Below are 22,553 nucleotides of genomic sequence, written 5' to 3' on the forward strand. Positions count from 1 at the left end.
ACTATTATACAAGCTAGCCCCGATTAGGCTAGCGTATATCAGATTTCCATTATGCATTTCTCACCGCCCGCGAATGTTGGACGGTTTTCTGCTGATCACCTCCGCCTTGTCTTTTTGTTTCCGAGAAAAAAAAGTTGCGCATCACCGAGAGACCCATGCGATATCTGTCTTCCTTTATTGTCACCACGAATGACATTGAGGCATGACTGATTGATTTACGACCTACAATAACCACCAAGCCTGTTGGTCTGAATTCATCAGACCTTTCCAATAGCTGCAAACATGTCAGCACGACACCAAAAACGATCTCGAGCCAGCGACGCCGCCGATAAACCATCGCGACCAATCGAGGAGCGAAAGCGGCGCCGGACTTCGGATGTCAACAACTCTCAAAGCCAGAAAAAGACAAAAGGCTCGAGCCCTGCACAGGAGGCCCCGGTGGGCGATGCCCCGTCATTGGCAGTCGATCAACACAAGAGCAGTGCACCATGGTCATTCTCACGCCCAGTCGGCGGTCGTTACAGCAATGTGAATACCGTGATGACTCTCGATGAAGCGTAAGTAGCTCACTTTCGCCGCCCTTCCTTTTTCCGGATTCATTCTGATATCGTGTAGTCATCTTTTCATTGGACTCGATACGGCAGTCCAAGTCTTTGCGACTTCGACATCTCGTTTGGTGCGAACCTTGCAGATGGAGGCTGGACAAAATGTGATTGGATACAAGATTTGTCCCATTGACCAGGAAATTCTCTACATCTTCACTTCTAGCTTTGTGACCAAATGGCACTGGGATTCTGGAAAGCGGCTTGCTCGGTGGGGAACTGGGTCCCGGGCCGTCGCAGTCGATGTGCCACAGGTCGAGAACCAGAATCAATTGGCCGTATACTCTATTGCAATCCAAAAGGACGGAAAGAGACAAATTTCGATCAATGCCTTGGGCGACAAAAAGTCCCCTAGCATCGTCGCTCTCACTACTGAGGAGCAGATCAACAATATCCAAGTTGTCTGCGGGGGACGAGTCATCATTGCCTGTGATGGCCCTCGTATCTTCATGGGTACCACAGCCAGCCTCGATTTCGAGAACATCGAGTCTGTGCAATATAATTGGAGAGAAGTGACGCTTCCATCATCCGCAACATGCTTCCACCTGCGTCAGAGTTTACACGCAAAGAGTAAAGGCGCAGAATCCAAGTCTGCCAAAGGTTCAGAGGCTGTTGACTTGGTGGTGGGCGAAACTGGTGGATCCATCCTTGTCTACCAAGACGTATCCAACACTCTATTTGGACGCAATGCAGAGAAGAAATCATCACCACAAAGATTACACTGGCACCGTGGCTCAGTCAATACTGTGAAATGGTCGAGAGATGGTAAGTTCGCGATCATAATATCTTTCCCTAAGGACGTGCGCCCTAACAAATCCGTCTAGGTAATTACATCCTCTCAGGTGGAAATGAGTCTGTCATTGTTTTATGGCAAATGGATACTGGCCGAAAGCAATTCCTGCCCCATTTGTCCTCCCCGATTCTCAACATCACAGTTTCACCGCAAGGTACTTCGTACGTGGTGCACCTGGCTGATAACTCGGTGATGGTTCTGTCTGCGAGAGAGCTGCTGCCCACTGCTACCGTGACTGGTCTACAGCTCAGCTCGGAGGGAATCAACAACAAAGACTCTGCTTCCAAAAAGTCATTAAACGCGGTTGCAGCCCTCCACCCGCAACACCCGGAGCAGCTCCTTTTAGCTGTTCCTGCTTCGCACCAATCCACTCAGCAGGCCCAACGCTCCAATGCTGCCATGCTGCAAACTTTCGATATCAGATCTAACTCCCACATTTCCCGTCAGGCTCTTGCGCGAACCAACGCAACAACATTGAATGTCGGCCCTGAAGGCTCCTCAATAGCTACACCTGATATTCGGAATATGGATATCCTCCACGATGGAAAATGGATGGCGACTGTTGATAGCTGGACTCCCCACCGCCGGGATGTGGAGGCTCTTGCTGGCGTTTCTTCCCGCCGAGACAACGTTCTATCCCGACCCGAGATCTTCCTCAAGTTCTGGAAATGGAGTGCATCGTCTAGTATGTGGGAACTTGTCACCCGTATCGACGGACCTCATTTCAATGACAATACCCACGCGGAGGTGCTCGGCTTGGTGGCTCGCCCCCAGTCTCACGAGTTCGCAACCCTTGGCGCAGATGCAGTCCTTCGTTTCTGGTGCCCAACCGCTCGCCACCGAAGTGGCCTCAAAACCGATGGCGAGAAGCAATTGGATACATGGAAATGCCGGAACATGGTTGACTTGACTGGCCGTCTCAGTGATGCAGGTGCATCCCTGAAACAGGCCTGCATGAGCTTCTCCGAGGATGGCTCAGTTCTCGCTGTCTGCTTGCCATCCGAATCTGGAGCAAACGACGGCCTTGTCCTCCTGGTCGATGTCCACAACTGCACAGTCCATTACCGACGAACCGGCGTCTTCCTTGGTACTCCTTACTCAGCCAAGTTCCTCGGTAAATACCTAGTGGTTGCATCCGCAGGATCAGTAGCAGTCTGGGATACAGTTGATGATGTCGTCAAGCCCGCACAGCTATCTGAATCCTCCAGCCCAGCCAACGCAGCAACTCAACCGCTTGTTGCTGTCAACCCCAGAACCCAGACATTCGCTATCGCCAGTCACGAGCTCGAGAACTCGAGCACACAAAAGAAGAAGCGTCAATCTCGTTTTTACCTCCGGATTCACGACATCTCCTCCCTAAAGCTTGTCTTCCAAGAAACTCTCGGAAGCTGCCCGCTCGCACTTCTAGCCGATGTATACTCTGGTGATTACATCGTCGTTGATGCAGGCTCCAGTGTGCAGCGCGTTGGATGTCTGGATAAGGCTTCGCAAAAGACCGTACAGCCGATTGAGGTGACTAGCCAACTCACATCGGGACTGGCTACTATCTTCAGTCGGGGCCAGGAGAGAGCTCCCGTGCAGGCTATTGAGGGAGATATTTTTGGTCAAAATAAGGGGCTTGCTAGCGTATTTGGTGAGACTCCTTCGTTCTCGCTGCCCTCTCTTGGTGTTCTATTCCGGAATGTCGTTCAAACGCTGGGTAGCAGTTAGATTTTTGAATATTAGATGACGCCTGGCTGGAGGATACTGTTATTTAAATGTGAGATATAGGCGATCTTGTCATCTATGTACCTATAAATGGATTTTGGTCCTGTCGTCCTCATCAAGGCCTAAATATGCGAATTCTCGTCACCGTATATGCTTTGTAACGTACCTGCGCTTGATAGTCGACGTTGTCCCTCGGAGAAGGCTATTTATGTGCTACATCCAACAAGCAAAAACGGATTGGAAATGGAATTGTGTGAGTTTAAATGCTCGTATTTTCTTCATTGGATTCATTAATAATGTGTGTAGTTTGGGCTGTATGGCCCTAATTTTCTTTGAAGAGACTCGGAGAGTGGAAAAATCGAAGTTAAAATAGACTCAACAGGAACAGTCTCAACCCTGTAGCGTTAAGACCAGCAAAGGCTTTCTTTCATGCACATGCGTCAAATAAGCATCCAATTCATGATCTTCGTCAATACCAAAAGAGGTGTCGTTCCCATGTTCATCCTTACCAACTCCCTCGATCTTGTTGACGATTGAGTATGGATACCGGTTGGCTACTAATTGCCGGATTTCCTCAAGCGTTCGAGAATTCAATTTCTCGGTCCAGGTTCTTGAAGTATTTGCAGGGAGGTTATTATGCGGACGGATTTGGAGAATGACATCGGTGTTGAGCAACGCGGAGTGTAACATGGGGTCCATATATTCAAAGGCGCTGCCGGCTTCGTGTTGGGCATTGGACGAATAAGACGAAGGATCATTCGCTGCTTGGAGCAGTGAAGGGTCGATTTGCATATCCCCAATCTCACTGGAGGTAATTGGGGCACTTGCAAGAGCTTGGGATGCCAGTGTGCTGATGCCATTGCTGATTTCATTCCCAAGAATATTGCTCACAGGCGTGGCGCTGCTCCGCGTGGGGTTCTGTGACTCGGCGCGCGATGCGGCACGCGATCTCTTCCGGGCCGGGTCCCGCTTGGTTTGGTCATCACGCAGTCGTTTCATCACGTCGCGACATAATACCTCCATGGCTTTCAATTTGGTTATGTGGTGAGGGTCAGCCTCTCCGGGCTCCAGGATTCGCTGGAGTAGAGGTGTATCACGGATCCATTGTGCTTTCAATTCCTTCCAGTGCTCGTCGCCTGCTTCCAGCTTGCTTGTGAAATGGTCCATTTTGAGGGTGTCGTAGAAAGCATTCCGGATCTGACGACTTTCCTCAGGGTTGACACCCAGGGCATTCTTTGCCTCGGCAATGGTCATCCTCCGCTCTAACGTTCTCATCCGTTTAGTGACATCCGTGCAGACAACATCTAAAGCGAGAACTTTCGCATCACGCTCGTTGGGCTCGGTATTGAAAACCTGCTGAAGGTGTGGGGTTTCCTGAATCAGTTTGTCTTTCGCTGCTTGCCATTTTTCCGGGCCTGCAATTGTTTTCTTTATGAATCCAGCCTCCTCGCAGATCCGTTGAAACCTATCGCGGAGTTGGCGGTACATGACGTTGTCCAGACTGAGATACTGCTTGCTCTCGTCGATGGTGGTCTCCGAAGGGAATCGTGGAGGTCCTGGAGGATCTGCTGGAAGTCCAGCCCAGCCACGAGTGCGACGTCGGCGCTTTCGGGATGCCCATCGCTCTGCGCTCTCCGACTTCAGGCGGTCCAGCCTTGCCTTGCGTTTTGCTATGATCTCTGGTGACAAACTCGGTGACGTCGAAAATCCCTCGACATATGTGGACACTTCCGCAGGTGGAGGCTCGGCACCATCCAAAATTGTATCTTGTTTGTAGACCTCTTGCTGTAGGGCCAACAAGCCTTCGTCCTCCGGTTGTGTCTCGTGCAATGCAGGGTTGTTCGCTTGGGATTTCATGCCGTTGGGAACTCGAAGAAGCCACCGGTTTTTCGCACGCACGCGCATTAACTCTCGTTCTTTAATCACGAAGCCTTCCTCATTCAAGACTCGAAGCATATCACGCTGGTTGGTATTCTGCTCCCATAGCTGTTGAACTCGAGCGACAAGTTCGACATTCTTATGGGCTGGGTTCTGCTTCGAAGGGAAACCCCATCGTTTGAACTGAGTCTGGAAGGCACGCTTACTGGTTACCGACCGTGGTTAGCTCTGTGGCAGGTACACGGTATGTACCATTGGAAATCGCGATCGCTTACCTCGGGGAAAACTGATAAGCGGTCCTCATGAACTCCATGATCTCCTCCAGACCCTTCTTTTCCTGGATGTACATCTGGAAGCAGATGTCCCGCTTCCCTGCCCAGTCGTACACCATTATTGAGACGCCTTCCCCCTCGTGGAGGTGCGCCTAAGGAGGTAACAACAACGCGATGAAGCAACGGAGCTCTTATCAGACGCTTGTTGTCGCTGCTGTACGCCGTAGTGTTTGGGAATGGCAAAAGGCTGGCGACGCAGAGGTCACACTTGCGCAGTTTGATCACGTGATCACCTCACTCCAATGTACCAAGCAACCTTGGAAGGTCTAAGGGTCGACATATGCGTGGATGTAGTTTTTTCATATTTGCTAATTGTGATCAAAAATAACCAAGAATGTTGCCTTTGATGGCCAGCACAGATCCTTATCAAAAACGCCTGGGTTCCCTCGACACCGAAATCATGTGGAATAGAAGCCCTAGAGCTGCAAAGATGCCCAGCGTAAAAAAACAAAAAAGATGAAATCGCTCGATGATTGGTTTATGAACATGAAAGAGCCGATAAAGGGGACAACAATAAGGGGGGCGGGAGTGTTAGGAGGAAATCAGTTCATCTTTCGCAGCTTTCGTCGAAATTTGAACACCCGGGTCCGGAGCCAGGTCATGAAGAGAACCCAAGTACTTTTGGATTGTGATTTCCATGAAGCCGAAGGTTGTTGATCTGCTCCAACTCCCTGAGAGCCATGCGGCCTGGGTGGTTTCTCAGAAATATTCTCGTTGGATTGCACTGCTGGAGACTCCTGGTCTCCCGGCAAGTTATGCTTGGCACGGCGACGTCTTTCTTCGGACTTCATCTGCTGTTTCTCGAGCCGGCGAGCCTTAGCAGCCTCCTTTTCTTCAAATGCCTGCCGGGCAGCCTGGACGGTAGCCGCTCGAGAGACTGGATCAGTACTGGTGCGAGTTCGTGAGCGAAACACGTAGTCAAGAGAGGGTCTTGAGATTGGCGATGTTGTATCCAATGTGCTCCCATTATCTCGTGAGTAACCGAAGGATGGCCGGCTAGGAAGATGTGTTGAGGAAACCTCTGGGAGGTGGATAAACGAGTCATCTTCAATTTGCAATGACAAACGTGGAACCGGCCCCGAAGAAGCACGGACGTAGCGGGGAGTGTCTGACGCAGGCGGGGCTCTGGACTCAGACTCAAAACTGCCTTCGTCTGCTTCATCGCTGTCATTTCCAGATGTTTGGTAAGATTGGCTTAATGGTGGTGTATACGCCTTGGGGGTTGGGCGCAGGGGATAGACATATTGCGATCCTGCTCTGCCTCCGCTGGATCCGGTTCCAGTTGAAAATTGAGAGGTTCCGCTGGTGGATCGATGGTGAAGGCCAGATGCCCGTCGATATGTCGGTCCGGTCAGCGATTCACTTCGGCGCCGATCTCGCTCCATACTCATGTAGATGCCCAGCCCTTCCTGCTCGGTTGACGAGCGGGACAGATCAATGGATGTAGACGGCGCATCATCACGCGACATCTTGCGAAGCATCGGTTTGATGTGAACTTTGGGCTTTATGTGCTTGCTCTTGGAGCGATGATCTAGCGCCTCAGAAGAGTCATTGGGTGTCAAGCTCCATGGTTCGCTAGGTGTCACGTTGGAGGGAACTTTGGTCGAAGTGGTCGAGTCGTGGTCCCTGTGCCCAGGAGTCTGAGCATCGGCGTATTCAGGAAAGGGAGCCGGCGCAAAAACACCCTCTAGATCTGAATGAGATGGGACGCCCTTAGAGGCCCAGGAGGCCTCTGTCCCTGCCCTCGACATGGAGCGGGCATCTTTCTTGGTGAATGATCGTATCATGGAGTCGCTGGAAAGTCGTCCTTTTGAAGTCGGAACCACCGGCTCCCGACCATATTGAATATCAGTACGAGCCATGATGATCGCCCGTTTCCCCAACTCTTCACGAATGAGAAACTCAGAAACGAGTGGCTCGGCGCATGGTGGTGTTGGTAACCGCGGAATAGGAGAGTCGGCGAAAAATCCTCGTTCGGTCACCAGTCGGTGAAGCCGGGTCTAGGGAAGGATTTGAATGCAGCGCACGAGAACTGGGGTGCGAGTATCAAGGAAATGGATGTGGAGCGTAAGCGCGGGGGCGCAAGGTCAAGATCACAAAGCTGAGGACCGTGTGTTCGACTGGCGCATACGCAATAAGGCACACCGCGAACCCCAGTCACTTACTTGGAAGGCTGGGCGACACACAAGTCAACCCAAGTGGAGAAGGAAATGAAGAAAAAGAAAAAAGCCCGAAAAAGACAAAAAAAGACTTCAAGGGGAAGATCGTAAGGTACGGAGTAAAAAGAGGAGAAATAGGGAGCGGTGAAGCCGAAGATTCCCGCATGCGGAGACGGAGCACGGAGAGTTGCAACGAGTTCCAAGGATTTAGCAACTAAACCAAATTCAAATCCTACACTTCTCTTAGTACCTGAGGCTGTAAGTACTTCAAGTTGGTTATGATTATGATTGGTCTCCAGGATTCTTATAATTACCTCATCTTCCATTAACTTTCTGCCTCTGATCGTAGTCAAAGTTGAAAGGCGAATGGTCTGGTCTAGATCCCCTTATCAATATGCAGAGCACAACGCGTGACATATGAACGGATTTAATTTGCACAGCCAATATGCATCTAACACAATGTGTCTGGGTGGGGCTTTCCCACCGCCGCTTTTACGAGGGCGCTTACAGCATAGCATCACGGCGTAAACGTCAGCATGGGCTCATGCCAAGCTCACATGACTGGTGACTAATCAATGGCACGCGAGTGCTTATCAGTTTAGGTAGTAAGTGCTCCTCCACGCAAGGTAACTAGCGGTTAGTCTAGCACATGCAGGGTGCCACAGTTTGATATGTAGCCAGGATCCAATGATAATACAGCTTACAAGGAGGGGAAGAGATAGAAAAAATGAGAGGCTTTGGAATTGAAAGAGGGGAGTTTTACTTGAAAATCGTGCCTTTCTAAAATGAATTCATCATGCTTCCCACACTCAGAACATGATATGCAGTTGATAGATGACCTTGGTTACAATCAAAGCTCGATGTGTCAGGAGATTGCCCTGGCTGGCGGGCGTCAGTGGATTGTGCAGCGCACTGTAGGAATGAAATTGCCAACTCATCACAGCATTTCCTGATAATGAACCCTAATTGTCTTAAAACCGTTTTTTCCCATACTTACCTCACATTTGGCGGATATGGGGCTGCCCTGAAATGTCAAATTGTCAAACTCTGCACAAGACTGGCTATTTGAAGCAGATGGCCTGGAGCAGAAGAGTCTAGAGCAAGAGCTGTAAGATCAAGAAGGAAGACTATTGTCTACAAACATGACTCTTCCAATGTTGAAATAGGCTGAAGCCCTTTTCAAAACAAAATATTGTCGGAGACATTTTCCGCTTCCAGAGTCGACATGCTTGGCGTATGTGAGACCGATGGATTTTTATCACTGATCACTCTCTTTATAGAACCGGCAGCAACTACTGGAAGGCTAATAGACAGGTGTTCGCAAAACCAACTCGTGCCCTGATGAAATAAAATCATAAGATGTCTGCATCTATGTTCTGCCAGGTGGAGGTTATGAGATAACATATAGCCCTTCTCTAACGCTTGATCCGAGACACCATATCCAAAAACCACCTGGCGCACACCACTCCAATATCGCCCCGTCTTCGTTGCTCCAGCGTGCCATATTCCTAGCGACACCTTTTAAAGCTCAGTACCTATGGGCGGTCACCTTAACCTGAGGCGCATGACCTGCAATGCTACTGCTGCGACCAAGGCGGGTGTCTGTCCGTGCCGTGAAACTCCTGTCAAAGCGGACCGGCTATTCATGCCGGCTGGACAAGTGATCAGCTATCGCCGGTAAGACTCCCTAGTAGTTGAGACCTCCTCGTATCGTCAATTCGTCGGTTCTGCTGAACTAAAATACCATCACCCTGAACGTCCAGAGTGGATATTAGCGCCCAGCCTACCCACGCAGATGTCTGAATATTTACCGTGTGTGTTTCAAACTTTATGCCTGAGAATGATTTATCAATTCATAGATGACTTTGTGATCAATAGGCCAAGATGAACAAATATTAAGCTAGATGATAGAATAATGAGCAAATAGATGGGGAATTTCAATCCCGATGAGAATGTGGCTTTTTATATTTGCCTCTCTCCACTGTCATGGTTCAGTTTCGTGTCAATGTTCAGCTCCATGATGTCTCAAGGATGAACGGAAAGATACAACTGAGCCGAAGCTGGGATCCGATGCCGAATCGAGCTTTGCGGGGAATCGGCCCCACTTGGCGTATGCACCGGGGAATCGGGATCCTGCATCTGCATCGCACAGGGGCTTACCCCTCGGATCGCCCTAATACATATATGCAGGATCATCCTCATATTTTAGATAGCCATTGTGACTTGTGGAACTGTCCAGTATTCTCGTCGTTCAATCCCGTGTGTTCTCCGTCTTCTGAGGTATCTCCGATCAAACGACACTCTTCTTTCACCGCCCCGCTAAGTCTATCTTATCCCAGGAGAAACATCGACATGCTTTTCATATTCAAGAGAAAACGAGAATCACTCCCTCTGCTGGCTCTTGCCTTTACGTCATTGGCAGCTGGGACCCATGCGACCAGAACCCCGTGTTCCTCTGGGCTTGCGCCATACGTCCCCGGTGCTCTGGTCTTATCGACTACAGCCATAGAGCGACTGGAAAGCTCAGATCCTCTCAGCGGTGAGGTTATCACACCGGACGTCGACGTCTGTGAAGTGACTGTCACATTGACACATTTGGGAGAGAATGATAAAGTCAATGTCTACATATCCCTGCCGTTAACAGGATGGAATGGTCGATTCCAAGCTGTCGGCGGTGGAGGCTTTGCCATGACCAATGGAGAAGAAGAAATTCACGCTGCAGTTTCCCAGGGCTATGCGGCAGCGCATACAGACGGAGGGTTTATTCCAAACTCAAAGTCGCCAGAGACCTGGGCACTAGACCGCGATGGAAATGTCAACTGGTCCTTGTTTCTCAATTTTGCCTCTCGCTCACTTCATGACTTGGCAATTGTTGGTAAATCTGTTTCAACCTCCTTCTATGGCAAGCCGCCCAAATATTCCTACTGGAATGGTTGCTCTACCGGTGGCAGGCAAGGATACATGGAAGCTCAGAAGTACCCCGAAGACTTTGATGGCATCATGGCGAACGCCCCTGCTATCAATTGGCATAAATTCATTTCTGCTGAGCTCTGGGGCCAGTTTATCATGAATCAAGAGCAGGTCTTCCCCACGAGATGCGAATACAGTGCTTTTATCAATGCGACACTCGCTGCCTGCGATGGTCTCGATGGAGTCGTTGATGGCGTCATTGAGAACCAGAATGACTGCAAATTTGACCCATTCAGCTTGGTGGGTCGTGTGGTCACTTGTGATGGGACTAGCTCTACCATCTCCGAGCCTATGGCTGCACTAATCGAAAAACTCCACCAAGGCCCTCGCTCAGCAGATGGAGAATTTCTCTGGTATGGACTGGCTTGGGGGACATACTATGACGAAACTCAAGTTGTTGGCCTTGCTATGAATGCGCAAATCGATGGAAAGCGTGTTGGCATTCCCTTCCCAATATCCGAAAACTGGACCAAATTCTTCATCAAGCGTGATCCAACATTCAACACTTCGACTCTAACATATTCTGACTATGAAGATATCTTTGCGTACTCAGCCGCTCAATATCATGATATCATCGGAACTGATAATCCGGATCTCTCTGCCTTCAGTCGTCGAGGTGGAAAATTACTTACGTGGCACGGCGTGGGTGATACCCTCATCTTCCCTGAAGGAACAACCGATTACTACAAACGTGTGAAGGAAACTATGGCTGGGGAGGATATTGACGAATTTTATCGTATTTTTCTAGCGCCAGGTGTCGGACATTGCCATGGGGGCACTGGGCCTGTTCCCGTGGATCCGTTGAGTCAACTAGTTGCCTGGGTGGAAGAAGGAAAGGCCCCAGAAACAATGCCCGCACAGACTACAAATGCAAATGGTGCAACTGTCTCTCGAAATATCTGTCAGTTCCCTTTGGTTTCGTTGTACGATGGTCAAGGCGATCCCAATCTAGCTGAGAGCTACACCTGCGCCTCAAACTTCGCGGTCAAGGAACCAACGCCAGAGATCAAGGACGAGCTGTAGATCAGTTCTTCTACCCACCTTTGAGGTATATTGCTATGAAGCTTTATTTGAGCTCTTGCTATCTCCACCACCTGTTTGGCGATAAGCTACTTGACTTCTATATCATTCATACTTCATTACATTCAACCCAGGTCTGGTCATTCGGCCCACCATTCACCGCACGTTATATGTGCATTTTTGTATGTAGACATAGTATATATTTACCGCTCTTCGATAGTATAGTACAGAGTTGAGCCAAATTAGACATGGTATCTGGGAATGTTATGTGCTGGAGGGAACTTCCTTGGAGGTATCTCGTTATGCTTCAGCTGATATTGTGTTGGGAAATACGATCAATAAACAGATGGCAAAAGATGTCAGATTAAACCTTAAAAAAGACTCTGATCGAAGGAAGCCGGCAGTGTCCGTCGGACCGCCTGTGGGACGAGGGATAGAATACCCCGTAGGTACATAGGATGGGTTTTCTAGATTCGTATCTGGCCTATATTTAGTGAGACTGAGTCCTGATCTAGTCAATGATAGCCAAGGCCGTCTATTGACCTCTCTATTTCGCATCTCAGCACTTCGAGGGTCTCCTGAGTACTACTCAGCGTGGGCTACTTCAAAATTTGCCTATCCTTTGGTGGCCGATGGTAGCAAGAATGACATTTACCCCATGGCGACTATACGGTCGCGTGGATCTGCGCCTTGCCACTGGAAATGACGGCGGCTAAGACGATGCTGGACAAGCCCCACCCTCAACTGTCCAAGCCCGAAACCGACCATAACGCCTACACATTGGGTAGCGTTTGTGGGCATAATGTAGTGGTGACCTGCCTGCCATCAGGTGTTTACGGAAATACCTCTGCAGCAGTTGTGCTAGCTCATATGCTTCCAACGTTTCCGTCTCTTCGATTTGGGCTGATGGTGGGCATTGGGGGTGGTGTACCGAGCAAAGATGCCGGCATTCGCCTAGGCGATGTGGTCATCAGCATGCCAACTGCGACTTCGGGGGGCGTGATTCAGTATGACTTTGGGAAGGCACTTCGTGACGGACGTTTCAAACGCACTGGGTCGCTCAATAAGCCACCGCAATATTTGCTAACTGCAGTTTCTCAAATACGCAGTCAGATCACCAATGTCAATGTCATTGAAGATATCATATCAGAGACACTTCAAAAGTACGAGAGGCTTCGAGAACAATTTTCACGTCCAGATCAAGACTGGTTGTTCCAGGCGAGCTATGACCATGAAAGCAAGAGTGCTGACTGCTCGAGGTGTGATCTAGACCAGCTAGTTGCGCGTCTATCATGAAAATCTGAAGACCCCGTCGTGCATTACGGTCTGATTGCATCAGGGAACCAAGTCATGAAAAGCGCTACAACGCGAGACGCTATCGCCCGAGAGTGGAATATCCTTTGTTTTGAAATGGAAGCAGCCGGGCTGATGGATCAGTTGCCATGCTTGGTTGTTAGAGGGATATGCGATTATTGCGACTCACATAAGCACAAACAATGGCAAGGATACGCCGCTCTCACTGCCGCTGCTTACACCAAAGCGCTCCTAGGAGTAGTCCCTCCATACAGTCCTAGTCATAGCAGTATCGCAAAAGAAGCCCGGCACTGGATGGTGCCCTTCGCTCGAAACCCTCGATTTGTTGGTCGCCAACAGGAGATCGACTATATTGAAAATTTCATCATTCATGCAACTGGCCCGAAGAAAGTTGCTATTCATGGACTAGGGGGTATTGGGAAAACACAAATGGCTCTGGAGCTGGCCTACCGTATGCGAGAAAGGGTCCCCGAATGCTCCATTTTTTGGATTCCATGTACCAGCTATGAGAGTGTAGAACAAGCCTATGTGAGAATTGCCTCGGCCCTAGGCCTTTCGAATATAGAGCCAGCGAAGATAAAAGAGGGAGTCAGAGCTCATCTTAGTCAAGCTAGTGCCGGAAAGTGGCTTCTGATATTTGACAACGCAGACGACATGGAAATGTGGACGAAGGGGAGCGCGAGTGCACCACCGCTCAAAAATATTATTCCTCACAGTGAGAATGGGAATGCTCTCTTTACCTCTCGCAATCGGAAGCTAGCTGTGAGAGTGGCATCACCTAATGTTCTATCGATCCCTGATGTGGATCAAACCACTGCGATGGAGATACTTGACAAAGCTCTCATTCAAAAGGGTCTACTACATGACAACTCTATAACTACTGCTCTCCTTGAGAAGCTTGAGTTTTTGCCCCTTGCAATCAGCCAAGCTGCGGCTTATATGAATGAAAATAAGATCGTGCTGTCTGATTATCTATCATTGTTGAAAGAGTTAGAGACAGACGCAGTCGAGCTGTTGAGTGAGGAATTTGAAGATGACGGGCGATACACTGAAACCCAGAATCCAGTGCTTACTACTTGGTTGATCTCTTTTCAGCAGATCCAGGATCTGGACAAATTGGCAGCAGAATATTTGTCATTCATGGCCTGCATTAGACCAATTCCTAAATCCTTCACCCTCTAAGTGCAGCCGTCAAGAATGATCATGAGGGAACAATAAAACTGATACTGTTTTATATTGGAGCATACCCCAATCTCATATATGCACAATATTCCTACCCACTCAACTGGGCTGCTAAGAATGGCCACCTCGGCGCTACAAAGCTACTAGTCGAGTCCGGAGCGGATGTATTAGCAAGAGGCAGTTACGGACAAAAACCGTTATCCAAAGCTGGAGTCAATGGCCATGTCGCCGTAATGCAGTATCTCTATGCAACGATAATCGCTCAAGCAAGAAGTGATCCCAAACTAGAGGCGGCGGATGCTCTTATTCTTGCCATTTCTAGTTCAGCACCGGGACAGATAGAAACATCTCTGCTTTTGGTGGACGCAATACAGGATGTCAACATGCAAATTGGGGCTGGGACCCCATTGACTCTAGCAGCCAACAAAGGCAAAGTTGATATGCTCGAGGCGCTGCTTGATCGAGGGGCAGACATAGAATTGACAACTACCTGGGAGGGGCGCACACCTCTGAACTCAGCTACAATGCATTGCCAGGAGGAAGCTATGTGGTTTTTGCTTGCGGCAGGGGCAAACCCAAATGTAGTTGATGGATTGGGAAGTATGCCACTGCATTTTGCGGTCAGAAATGGGAGAGAGACTGCTGTGGGGCTGCTGCTGGCCAAGGGTGCAGATCCGAGGTTTCGGGATCGGAGAACTGGAATGACGCCGGCGGAGTGCGCATTGCACCTGGAGTGCCATGATGTAGCTGCTTTGCTGCTGTTTGCATTCCATAATCTTTATTCATTCGGAGTTGAGTGATATGGACAGCGACTGCCATGCTTTTGGCGGTTAGCCCTATGATGAAAGGTCGTGACGGCGATCAATCAGGTTTAAAAGTAGGCTAAAGGCGTTTCTCCGCCCACGCGGCTACATAAAAGGAGTAATGAGCGACATGAACTCTTTCAAGAATACAAGGAATATTTGGGAAGTACTTCATGGTCGTCTTAATTCCTGATATCCTCCATGCTCAGTTGTACTCTAAGCAAAAAGCGGCGAGGGGTGAATACCAAAACAGAAAGAGTTTCATCACAATATGCAGGTCAGATTGGTGTCCTGCTGATAATTCAAGATCTGCAAATTCCATTGGTCAGGTTTTCTGCTTTACACCGCATGAACGCGCCAAGCCACAAGCGCTGCCAAGACCTCGGTATCGTACGGCATCGGCATCTATGGACGAGTTTCACCCAATATGGATGTAGAACCACTCGGTCTACTTTAAGAGGTTTAGCCTTGAATTTGCGGATTAAGTGCATATATTTCAAGTATTGTTAAATAAAGTACATTACGGATTCATCCACGTAGACTTGAGAAGGTAGATGTTTGAATAAGCTAACCTTGGCATCACATAAAGTTATAGTTCCGCTCGTTTACACTTCGTTCAGATGGGTTTCAACCTTTTAATTGCCAAGACTAGGTTAGCTACCGACAAAAAGAATGGAAAGCCCATGGACAAACGATAAAATCTCCTGGTCTAGAGTGAATCTACATGGACTACTTGCCCAAGTATCGGCGAACCCATGCCCTGTAAGTACTAGAGAGTTGCCCACATTCACTGTAAAGGTCAGATAGACTTCCCGAAGTACATGATCTGCGCGATCTAACCGCTAAAAGGTATGAGTTACTACAGACATGTACCCGGGAAGTACTTCCCTTGTACTCGTGGCCCAGTTTCCAACCAACGTCTCCCGCGCCAAGCCTCCAAACGGGGCTAATGTCACACGGACTGCAGCCAAGAATCGTATCAATTGCGTTCCCCGCCAAACAACTGGGTACACTCTCGTTGGGCAGACTTTTCTTCTGTGATCTTCAAATGTGATTTCTTCTCTCTCCCCCACTCAACCATAACACAACCCCCAAAGCTACCATGGGTGTATCCATACAAAGCTTGTGTTTCTCTCTTTTCATTATCCTCGCCATCTCCGGCCAAGCATATGGCTTCGGTGCGGGGAACATTGCATCACTTTCTTCGATCGAAGGCCAGAACTGGCGCCACGGTGATATCGAAGATGCACTTTTGAACCTCTTCCTGGCTCGAGGAGCGGGTGGACAGAAGTTTAGCAAGTTGGATGTGAAACGCGTTTACTTTGGGAACTGGTTGCGGGATTATAGCCAGGCTGTTGATGTTGGCACAGTCAAATATGTTAGTGCGGAGGCTATCCGTATTCTCATCTGGGTGCTGGGTTTCATGAGCTTTGGGTGAGTTTTCTAGCTTCAGGATCCAGGGATACAGCTAATGAGATCACAGCTACGGTACTGGCGAGTTTGAGGTTACCACGGAAAGACTTGGATGTTATCAGCCTACGGAACATATCGATAATCCTCAGGGATATGCGGAGGGAGATGATGCACGCAACTACGACACACGTCTGCGTGGCCCGGTGGACGAGGAGCGGGAACTCTCTATCGACCCGCGCACAGGTCTGAAATACTACATTGCATCTGAGGATATGGGTATCGACACCTCAGCCAACCTGATCCGCAATACTCTCGGTCGTTCGATCAAGTACGGTCGTCGTTATGCTCGTTCCGGAAACAAGGACGATCTATACGAGGCCCTTCGATTGTTGGGAACAGGCTTGCACTGCTTGGAGGATTATGCTGCTCATTCAAACTACACCGAGCTGAGTCTGATTGAGCTTGGAGAGACTGATGTCTTCCCGCACGTCGGGCGTGACACGATGCTGGAAGTCCAGGGTGCGCGCGACTTGGTTTATCCCATTGTGACCGGAACCTTTGGCGGAGTCGATTTCTTCCACTCGGTGCTCGGTGAATTTACCGATAAAGCCATGCAATCGGAGATGCAGTCTTTGGAAGGCGTTATTGCCGAATCCGAAAATGATGATTCCTCGGAGAGTGTCCTGCAGGGACTGCTGAGCAAGATTCCTAGCGGATTATTTGGCGATAGTGCCGAGACAAGCAAGATGGATGATTTCAAGGCAAAGGCCGACGAGGCTAAGCACAATACCCCTGAGGTCTCTCCACGGGAGCCAGAGGAATGGACTCGCTATCTCGACGATGTTCAGAAACAAATTTATCCCGTCCTGGAGTGGCATGACAAACTGCTGAAAGCAATCAACGAGGCGATTGAGAAGATCCCCGTGTTGCCGGAGCTGATTGAGCAAATTCAAAACGAGATCACGATTTTCGTCTTCTCCGTCATCGCTCCCTATGTTCTCCCCATCATTCGGCAGGTCAAATCCGAGCTGGAGACTGGTTCCTCGGAGGTGATCCAGAGTAGCCAGCAACAACAGCATATCGTCTTCAACGATGACTCGTCATCCAACCCTACCCATTCAATGCTTTCCAAAGACCATTTCTCGAACGTGCTCAACGAGCCAGCCGGACGCATCGCTTCTAGCGTTGTCAAGTGGACAGTTCCCCAGCTGATGCAATGCTGGGACGATGAAGACGCCGATATCGACCGAACACTTACCAGAATCATTTCCGGTGTGTTCCACCACCCCGCTCTCCGCGAGTACGGGGACGATGGCGCGAACGAAATCCGCAGCATCATGTTCTCCACAGTCGAAGAATGGTGGAATGAGAAGGGTAGCGAGGCGCAGGACAGTCTCCGCGAACAGCTGAGTCGGGATGGTGTTTTCGAGGGCAAAAACCACAAGGAAGGTGTTCAAGACTGTGGACATGGTTGTGGAAAACCTCTTGCTCTACCCAAGGTCAGCAACAACTCTGGTGGCGAGTCTCAGTCCAATGGACTCGAGGGCATTGCCTCGCAAGCGTTGGGAGGAGGAGCTCTCGGCGGACTGGTTGGGGGTCTTGTTGGTGGAATGGGATCGATGATTTTGAATGATGCCAATGGTCGACAAAGTCCGGAGGAGCGAGATGATAGTGATAGTGACTCTCGCCGTCGCAGGCGCCACCACAGTCGCCGTGAAGACGAGTCGACGGATGGCGATTTCCCGTCTCATTCTCATGAGGAATATCCTTCCGGTGATGGGTATGCACAGCGTACCGATCAATATTATGCTGGTGGTTATTCTCGTCCTGATTATCCACCTAATCCCCCCATGCACCCTCCGCCCATGCAGGGCTACCAACGCGAGGAATATCAGCAGTATCAGCAGGAGGGTGGAGGCTATTATCGACAGGAGCGACGTGAGGAATACTATGAAAGTAGTCAGACCGAGTATGTGCAGACCGAGTCGCGCTACGACTATGGACCACCACGTCCTGCTTTCCCTCCCATGGAACAGCCCGGGTACGGCGGAGGATTTGAACAGTAGGTTTTTTATTCATGTCTCTATTGATGAGGGATTCTCGTTGCTGACAATTCTATACAGAGGCTATCAACCCGGTTACGGCCAACCGCCACCACCACGTGGTTTCGACGAATATGAGAGACCTAGCTACCCACCTCAAGACGGCTACGGCGGGAGATTCGAGGAGAGAGTGGAGTATGTGGAACGGCGTCCTCGAGAGGATTCTAGAGATCGCTCAGGGTCCGGAAGTGGTAGCGATGAGGAACATTCTCATCGACGTCACCGACACCATCACCACCATCACCACGAGGAGCATTCTGATTCGGATTCAGATTAGGTATATTTTGTGAAGATATCTACAACGCTACCACTCCTTGATCTCGCCAGGAGCTGGCTGCTCTGTTCGGATAACCTTGTCGCAGTTGAGTAAACGCAGGGGATCAAAAGCCAATTTCAACTGCATAGACGTTAGTTTGATTTAGTGTAGACGGAAATAGAACGTTGTGAGAACTTACTCGGCGCATGGCATCTACTGTAGTCTCGCCCAGTTCGTGGGCAAGGTAGTCCCGCTTAACGAGGCCGACACCGTGTTCTCCTGTCACGGTTCCCTCCATCTCGACGGCACGCTTGACCATGCGGTGGATTACTCCCTCGGCCACCTTCTTCTCGTTCTCATTGAAGAGGATAATCGCTGATTTTCAGTCAGTAATTTTTTTTTCTTGTTAAATATTCAACAAGATTGCTTACCGTGGAAGTTTCCGTCTCCGACATGACCACAGATTCCAGCCAACAATCCACTCTTGGTCATGTCTGCCTTGGTCGCTTCGATAATGTCCGGCAGTCTGCTCATAGGAACAGCGACGTCGGTTGTCCAGACGCGATCCTCGGGTCCTCTGCGCATAGCCATCACACTCCACAGAGCCTGTTTGCGGGCACTCCAGAGTTCCTTCATTTCTTCCTCACCACGGGCAAATTCAAAAGACTTGCCCGAGGCACTAGAAGCGAGTTTCTGAACCATGCTAATCTGTTCCTTCACGGCCGACGGGGTTCCAGTGAACTTGAAGAAAATGGTAGGAGACTCCTTCCACTGACGGCTAGTGGTTTGGCTAGCGTTGATGCACTTCATCTGAACATCATCAAGAATCTCCACTCCAGCAACAGGTATACCCGCCTCAACCACTTTAGTCACACACTCAGCGGCATTCTGAATGCTAGCGAAGCTGGCCACAGCCACATTCTCGCTCTGAGGACGGACGGTCAGTTTCAAGGTTGCCTCTGTTACGAGACCCAGAGTGCCCTCGCTACCAATGAAGACCCGGGTCAAGTCATACCCAGCACTGGACTTGCGTGGGCGTTGACGGGTCTTGATTACTGTTCCATCGGCCAGGACTACTGTCAACGAAAGAACCCACTCGCGCATCGTTCCGTAGCGGTACGCATTGGTTCCTGAGCAACCTGTCCCAACCATGCCGCCGATCATGGCACCTGGACCTGGGTCCGGGGGGAAGAAGAGTCCATCCTTGACTAGCTCCTCGTTCAGCTCCTCCCATCCCAGTGCGGGCTGAACCACGACGTCGAGGTCACTCTTGTTCAACTGCAGGATACGGTCCATACGACGGAAATCAATGCAGACACCTCCACGGGTCGGAGCGAAATGACCCTCCAGACTTGTGCCGCCCGAGTACGGGGTAACCGGGATAACGCGCGTGTGGCAGACCTTCATTATTTTGGACACCTCCTCAGTGGTAGAGGGGTAGAGAATCAAGAAAGGCTTTTCAGTTTCCTTCCGGGAGTAGGAAGACCAATCCGAGCCGGCGTGCGACTCGAGGTCACCGGGAGTAGTCGAGACATTTTCTTTGCCCAGAATCTCCACGAAATCGGACCAAGCAGCCTGGAGGTTGGACGGGGAAACATTATGTCTAGCCGGTTCTAGATCCACAAGTGGACTTGTAGACGAGCTGGGAAGGGCAGCGGGCTTCAGCGATCCGAGATAGTAAGAGCCGGTGGTAAAGAAGACCAAGGCTGCAGAACAAAATCAGCGACGGCCCGTTCGGGAAAGACGGAGGGACTTGCCGAAGACTAAAGCGGCATATCGGCCACCGGGAGACTGAGTCTGATACTGCGCAAAGCGTTCTTGTTCGGCCCGCTCGCGCTTCAGACGTTGTTGGGTGCTCTCGTAGAGCTGGCTCTTAAAGGATGCCTGCGGCTTCTCGTTTGCTTGGTATCGGGCCGATGCACCGAAGGGTCGTTGTTGTGGGAGGTGTGGACGAGCTCGAAGGCTGCGCAATGCCCCTCGGAGGGCGATGGAATGTGGCAACACCATGGCTAGAGGATGTAAGAGCAATGCGAAGCTCTAAGCATCCGAAAGCTGACGGAGTGAAGAGGCGGAAGCACGAGATTCGATTCTCCGCACAGGCTTGGCGCGCACGGGCCCAGACCTACGCATAGTAGCAACTAGTATATCTATAAGCTATAAGCTTATAGTTATATCAGGTGAACCTTGGTTTCACATCTCTCTAGTAATGTCTGTAGTCTCTTTCGCAATACAGCTGCCATAGTGTGGTATCTATTATATATTAAGCTGGTTATCGGGTGCGTTAGTATAGCTGTGGAACAGCTCTATAAGTCCAGTTCTTGATAGGTGGATATGATTTTCAATAGTCATTCAAATATAACCGCGCTCAAATTCCAATGCGAATCTCGAAAAACCAACGGTTCCTCGTGATCAATTGTGGCGTTAAGGTGACATAGGCAAAATCGGGTAAAAGTCCCCCGCGGGTAAAATCCCAATTGGATCCACTCGGGGCAGGTCATCCGTACTTGCGGGGAGCACCAGCTCGGTTCATTCCACATTTTGCCGGTATTGGATATTTATTTCCAAGTCCTTGCTCCTTTTTTTCTTTCATCCAACACATTCTCCCCTCTCACAATGACTTCCACCGCACAGGTAAGTGGGCATCAACGAATTACACCGCCCTCTCCGCACTCAACTGGGCTAACGTGGCGAGACTAGAACCTCTCCTTTGTCCTGCAAGGAATCCACCAGGTCAAATTCGAAGACCGTCCCATCCCAGAGCTGAAGAACCCGCACGATGTGTTGATCAATGTCAAATATACCGGTATCTGTGGTAGCGATGTAGGTGCAATCGTTCGATGCGGGGTAGCGCAAGTACGGTGTGACAAGGGATGATAGCTGACTGGAGGCGTCGGATCACTAGGTGCACTACTGGGAACACGGTGCGATCGGTTCATTCGTGGTCAAAGACCCAATGGTGTTGGGCCACGAGTCCGCGGGTATCATTACCCAGGTCGGATCGGCGGTCAGCTCATTGAAGGTGGGCGACCGCGTCGCTATGGAGCCCGGTATCTGCTGTCGTCGGTGTGGACCCTGCAAGGGTGGAAAGTACAACTTGTGCGAGAACATGGTCTTTGCGGCGACTCCCCCGTACGATGGTACCCTGGCCAAGTACTATGTTCTGCCTGAGGATTTCTGCTACAAGCTTCCCGAGAGCATGTCCCTGCAGGAGGGTGCTCTCATGGAGCCGTTGAGTGTTGCCGTTCACATTGTTCGACAGGCTCGGGTTAGCCCCGGACAATCGGTGGTGGTCTTTGGTGCCGGTCCCGTTGGTCTGCTGTGCTGTGCCGTCGCAGCCGCCTTTGGAGCGTCCAAGGTTATTGCCGTTGATATTCAGCAGCCTCGTCTGGACTTTGCTCAGAAATACGCAACCACATCCACTTTCATGCCTAGCATGGTGCCCGCAACAGAGAATGCTGAGCGGTTAATTAAGGAGAATGACTTGGGCGCTGGTGCTGATGTCGCTATTGATGCCTCCGGCGCGGAGCCGTCGGTGCACACCGGTATCCATGTCCTCCGTAACGGCGGCACCTACGTGCAGGGTGGTATGGGCCGGAGCGAGATTCAGTTCCCTATCATGGCTGCTTGCTCCAAGGAGCTGACTCTCCGAGGAAGCTTCCGCTACGGCAGCGGTGACTACAAGCTAGCAGTCGATCTGGTTTCATCGGGCAGGGTGGACGTGAAAAGTTTGATCACAGGAACCGTCAAGTTTGAGGAGGCCGAGGACGCTTTCAAGGGAGTCAAGGCTGGAAATGGCATCAAAACCCTCATTGCCGGGATTGACGCGTAATGGATGTTGTGAGTCCTAGTTTATATGATGTGACGGTCTGTGGTTCATGAGATAAAAGATGAGAAGATGAATTCCAAAATGAATAATGCGATTAGTTTGTCCATGAAGCCACTAGGAGAAGTCTACCCTCGATATCTTGGGGTCAGTCCCCATTATCGTGGGCTGTGATAAATAAGCATCTGTAAAATCATGA

At 50.2% G+C, this 22,553-nt stretch overlaps 9 protein-coding genes across 9 annotated transcripts; 6 read left to right on the forward strand and 3 right to left on the reverse strand.

The window, feature by feature from the left end:
* Positions 1-261: 261 nt before the first annotated feature.
* N7484_011818 (WD repeat protein) lies at positions 262-3,105 on the forward strand (the record flags this gene model as incomplete). The annotated part of the gene is made up of 3 exons (XM_057122205.1): positions 262-557; positions 616-1,367; positions 1,427-3,105. Coding segments are annotated over 3 exons (2,727 nt in total), but the record flags the coding sequence as incomplete, so codon positions are not given.
* Positions 3,106-3,492: 387 nt separating this feature from the next.
* On the reverse strand, positions 3,493-5,371 carry N7484_011819 (Clr5 domain-containing protein; the record flags this gene model as incomplete). The annotated part of the gene is made up of 2 exons (XM_057122206.1): positions 3,493-5,185; positions 5,256-5,371. 2 exons carry the CDS (start codon positions 5,369-5,371, stop codon positions 3,493-3,495), a joined length of 1,809 nt encoding a protein of 602 aa, XP_056967960.1.
* A 483-nt stretch (positions 5,372-5,854) lies between these two features.
* Positions 5,855-7,174, reverse strand: N7484_011820 (uncharacterized protein; the record flags this gene model as incomplete). The annotated part of the gene is made up of 1 exon (XM_057122207.1): positions 5,855-7,174. One exon carries the CDS (start codon positions 7,172-7,174, stop codon positions 5,855-5,857), a length of 1,320 nt encoding a protein of 439 aa, XP_056967961.1.
* Positions 7,175-9,008: 1,834 nt separating this feature from the next.
* Positions 9,009-9,274, forward strand: N7484_011821 (uncharacterized protein; the record flags this gene model as incomplete). Its single annotated transcript, XM_057122208.1, has 2 exons — positions 9,009-9,148; positions 9,235-9,274. 2 exons carry the CDS (start codon positions 9,009-9,011, stop codon positions 9,272-9,274), a joined length of 180 nt encoding a protein of 59 aa, XP_056967962.1.
* Positions 9,275-9,823: 549 nt separating this feature from the next.
* On the forward strand, positions 9,824-11,464 carry N7484_011822 (uncharacterized protein; the record flags this gene model as incomplete). The annotated part of the gene is made up of 1 exon (XM_057122209.1): positions 9,824-11,464. One exon carries the CDS (start codon positions 9,824-9,826, stop codon positions 11,462-11,464), a length of 1,641 nt encoding a protein of 546 aa, XP_056967963.1.
* A 717-nt stretch (positions 11,465-12,181) lies between these two features.
* N7484_011823 (Tetratricopeptide-like helical) lies at positions 12,182-14,757 on the forward strand (the record flags this gene model as incomplete). The annotated part of the gene is made up of 3 exons (XM_057122210.1): positions 12,182-12,746; positions 12,768-13,908; positions 13,959-14,757. 3 exons carry the CDS (start codon positions 12,182-12,184, stop codon positions 14,755-14,757), a joined length of 2,505 nt encoding a protein of 834 aa, XP_056967964.1.
* Positions 14,758-15,862: 1,105 nt separating this feature from the next.
* N7484_011824 (Het-C domain-containing protein) lies at positions 15,863-18,552 on the forward strand (the record flags this gene model as incomplete). The annotated part of the gene is made up of 3 exons (XM_057122211.1): positions 15,863-16,194; positions 16,244-18,235; positions 18,297-18,552. The coding sequence occupies 3 exons, from the start codon at positions 15,863-15,865 to the stop codon at positions 18,550-18,552; spliced, it is 2,580 nt and encodes an 859-aa protein (XP_056967965.1).
* Positions 18,553-18,579: 27 nt separating this feature from the next.
* Positions 18,580-20,538, reverse strand: N7484_011825 (FAD-binding oxidoreductase; the record flags this gene model as incomplete). Its single annotated transcript, XM_057122212.1, has 4 exons — positions 18,580-18,672; positions 18,731-18,906; positions 18,963-20,237; positions 20,277-20,538. The coding sequence occupies 4 exons, from the start codon at positions 20,536-20,538 to the stop codon at positions 18,580-18,582; spliced, it is 1,806 nt and encodes a 601-aa protein (XP_056967966.1).
* A 606-nt stretch (positions 20,539-21,144) lies between these two features.
* N7484_011826 (NAD(P)-dependent alcohol dehydrogenase) lies at positions 21,145-22,360 on the forward strand (the record flags this gene model as incomplete). The annotated part of the gene is made up of 3 exons (XM_057122213.1): positions 21,145-21,162; positions 21,229-21,351; positions 21,434-22,360. 3 exons carry the CDS (start codon positions 21,145-21,147, stop codon positions 22,358-22,360), a joined length of 1,068 nt encoding a protein of 355 aa, XP_056967967.1.
* Between the last annotated feature and the right edge of the window lie 193 nt (positions 22,361-22,553).

This window comes from Penicillium longicatenatum (genome assembly GCF_028827895.1).
Source record: "Penicillium longicatenatum strain IBT 33135 chromosome Unknown contig_7_segment0_segment0, whole genome shotgun sequence".
NCBI lineage: Eukaryota > Fungi > Ascomycota > Eurotiomycetes > Eurotiales > Aspergillaceae > Penicillium > Penicillium longicatenatum.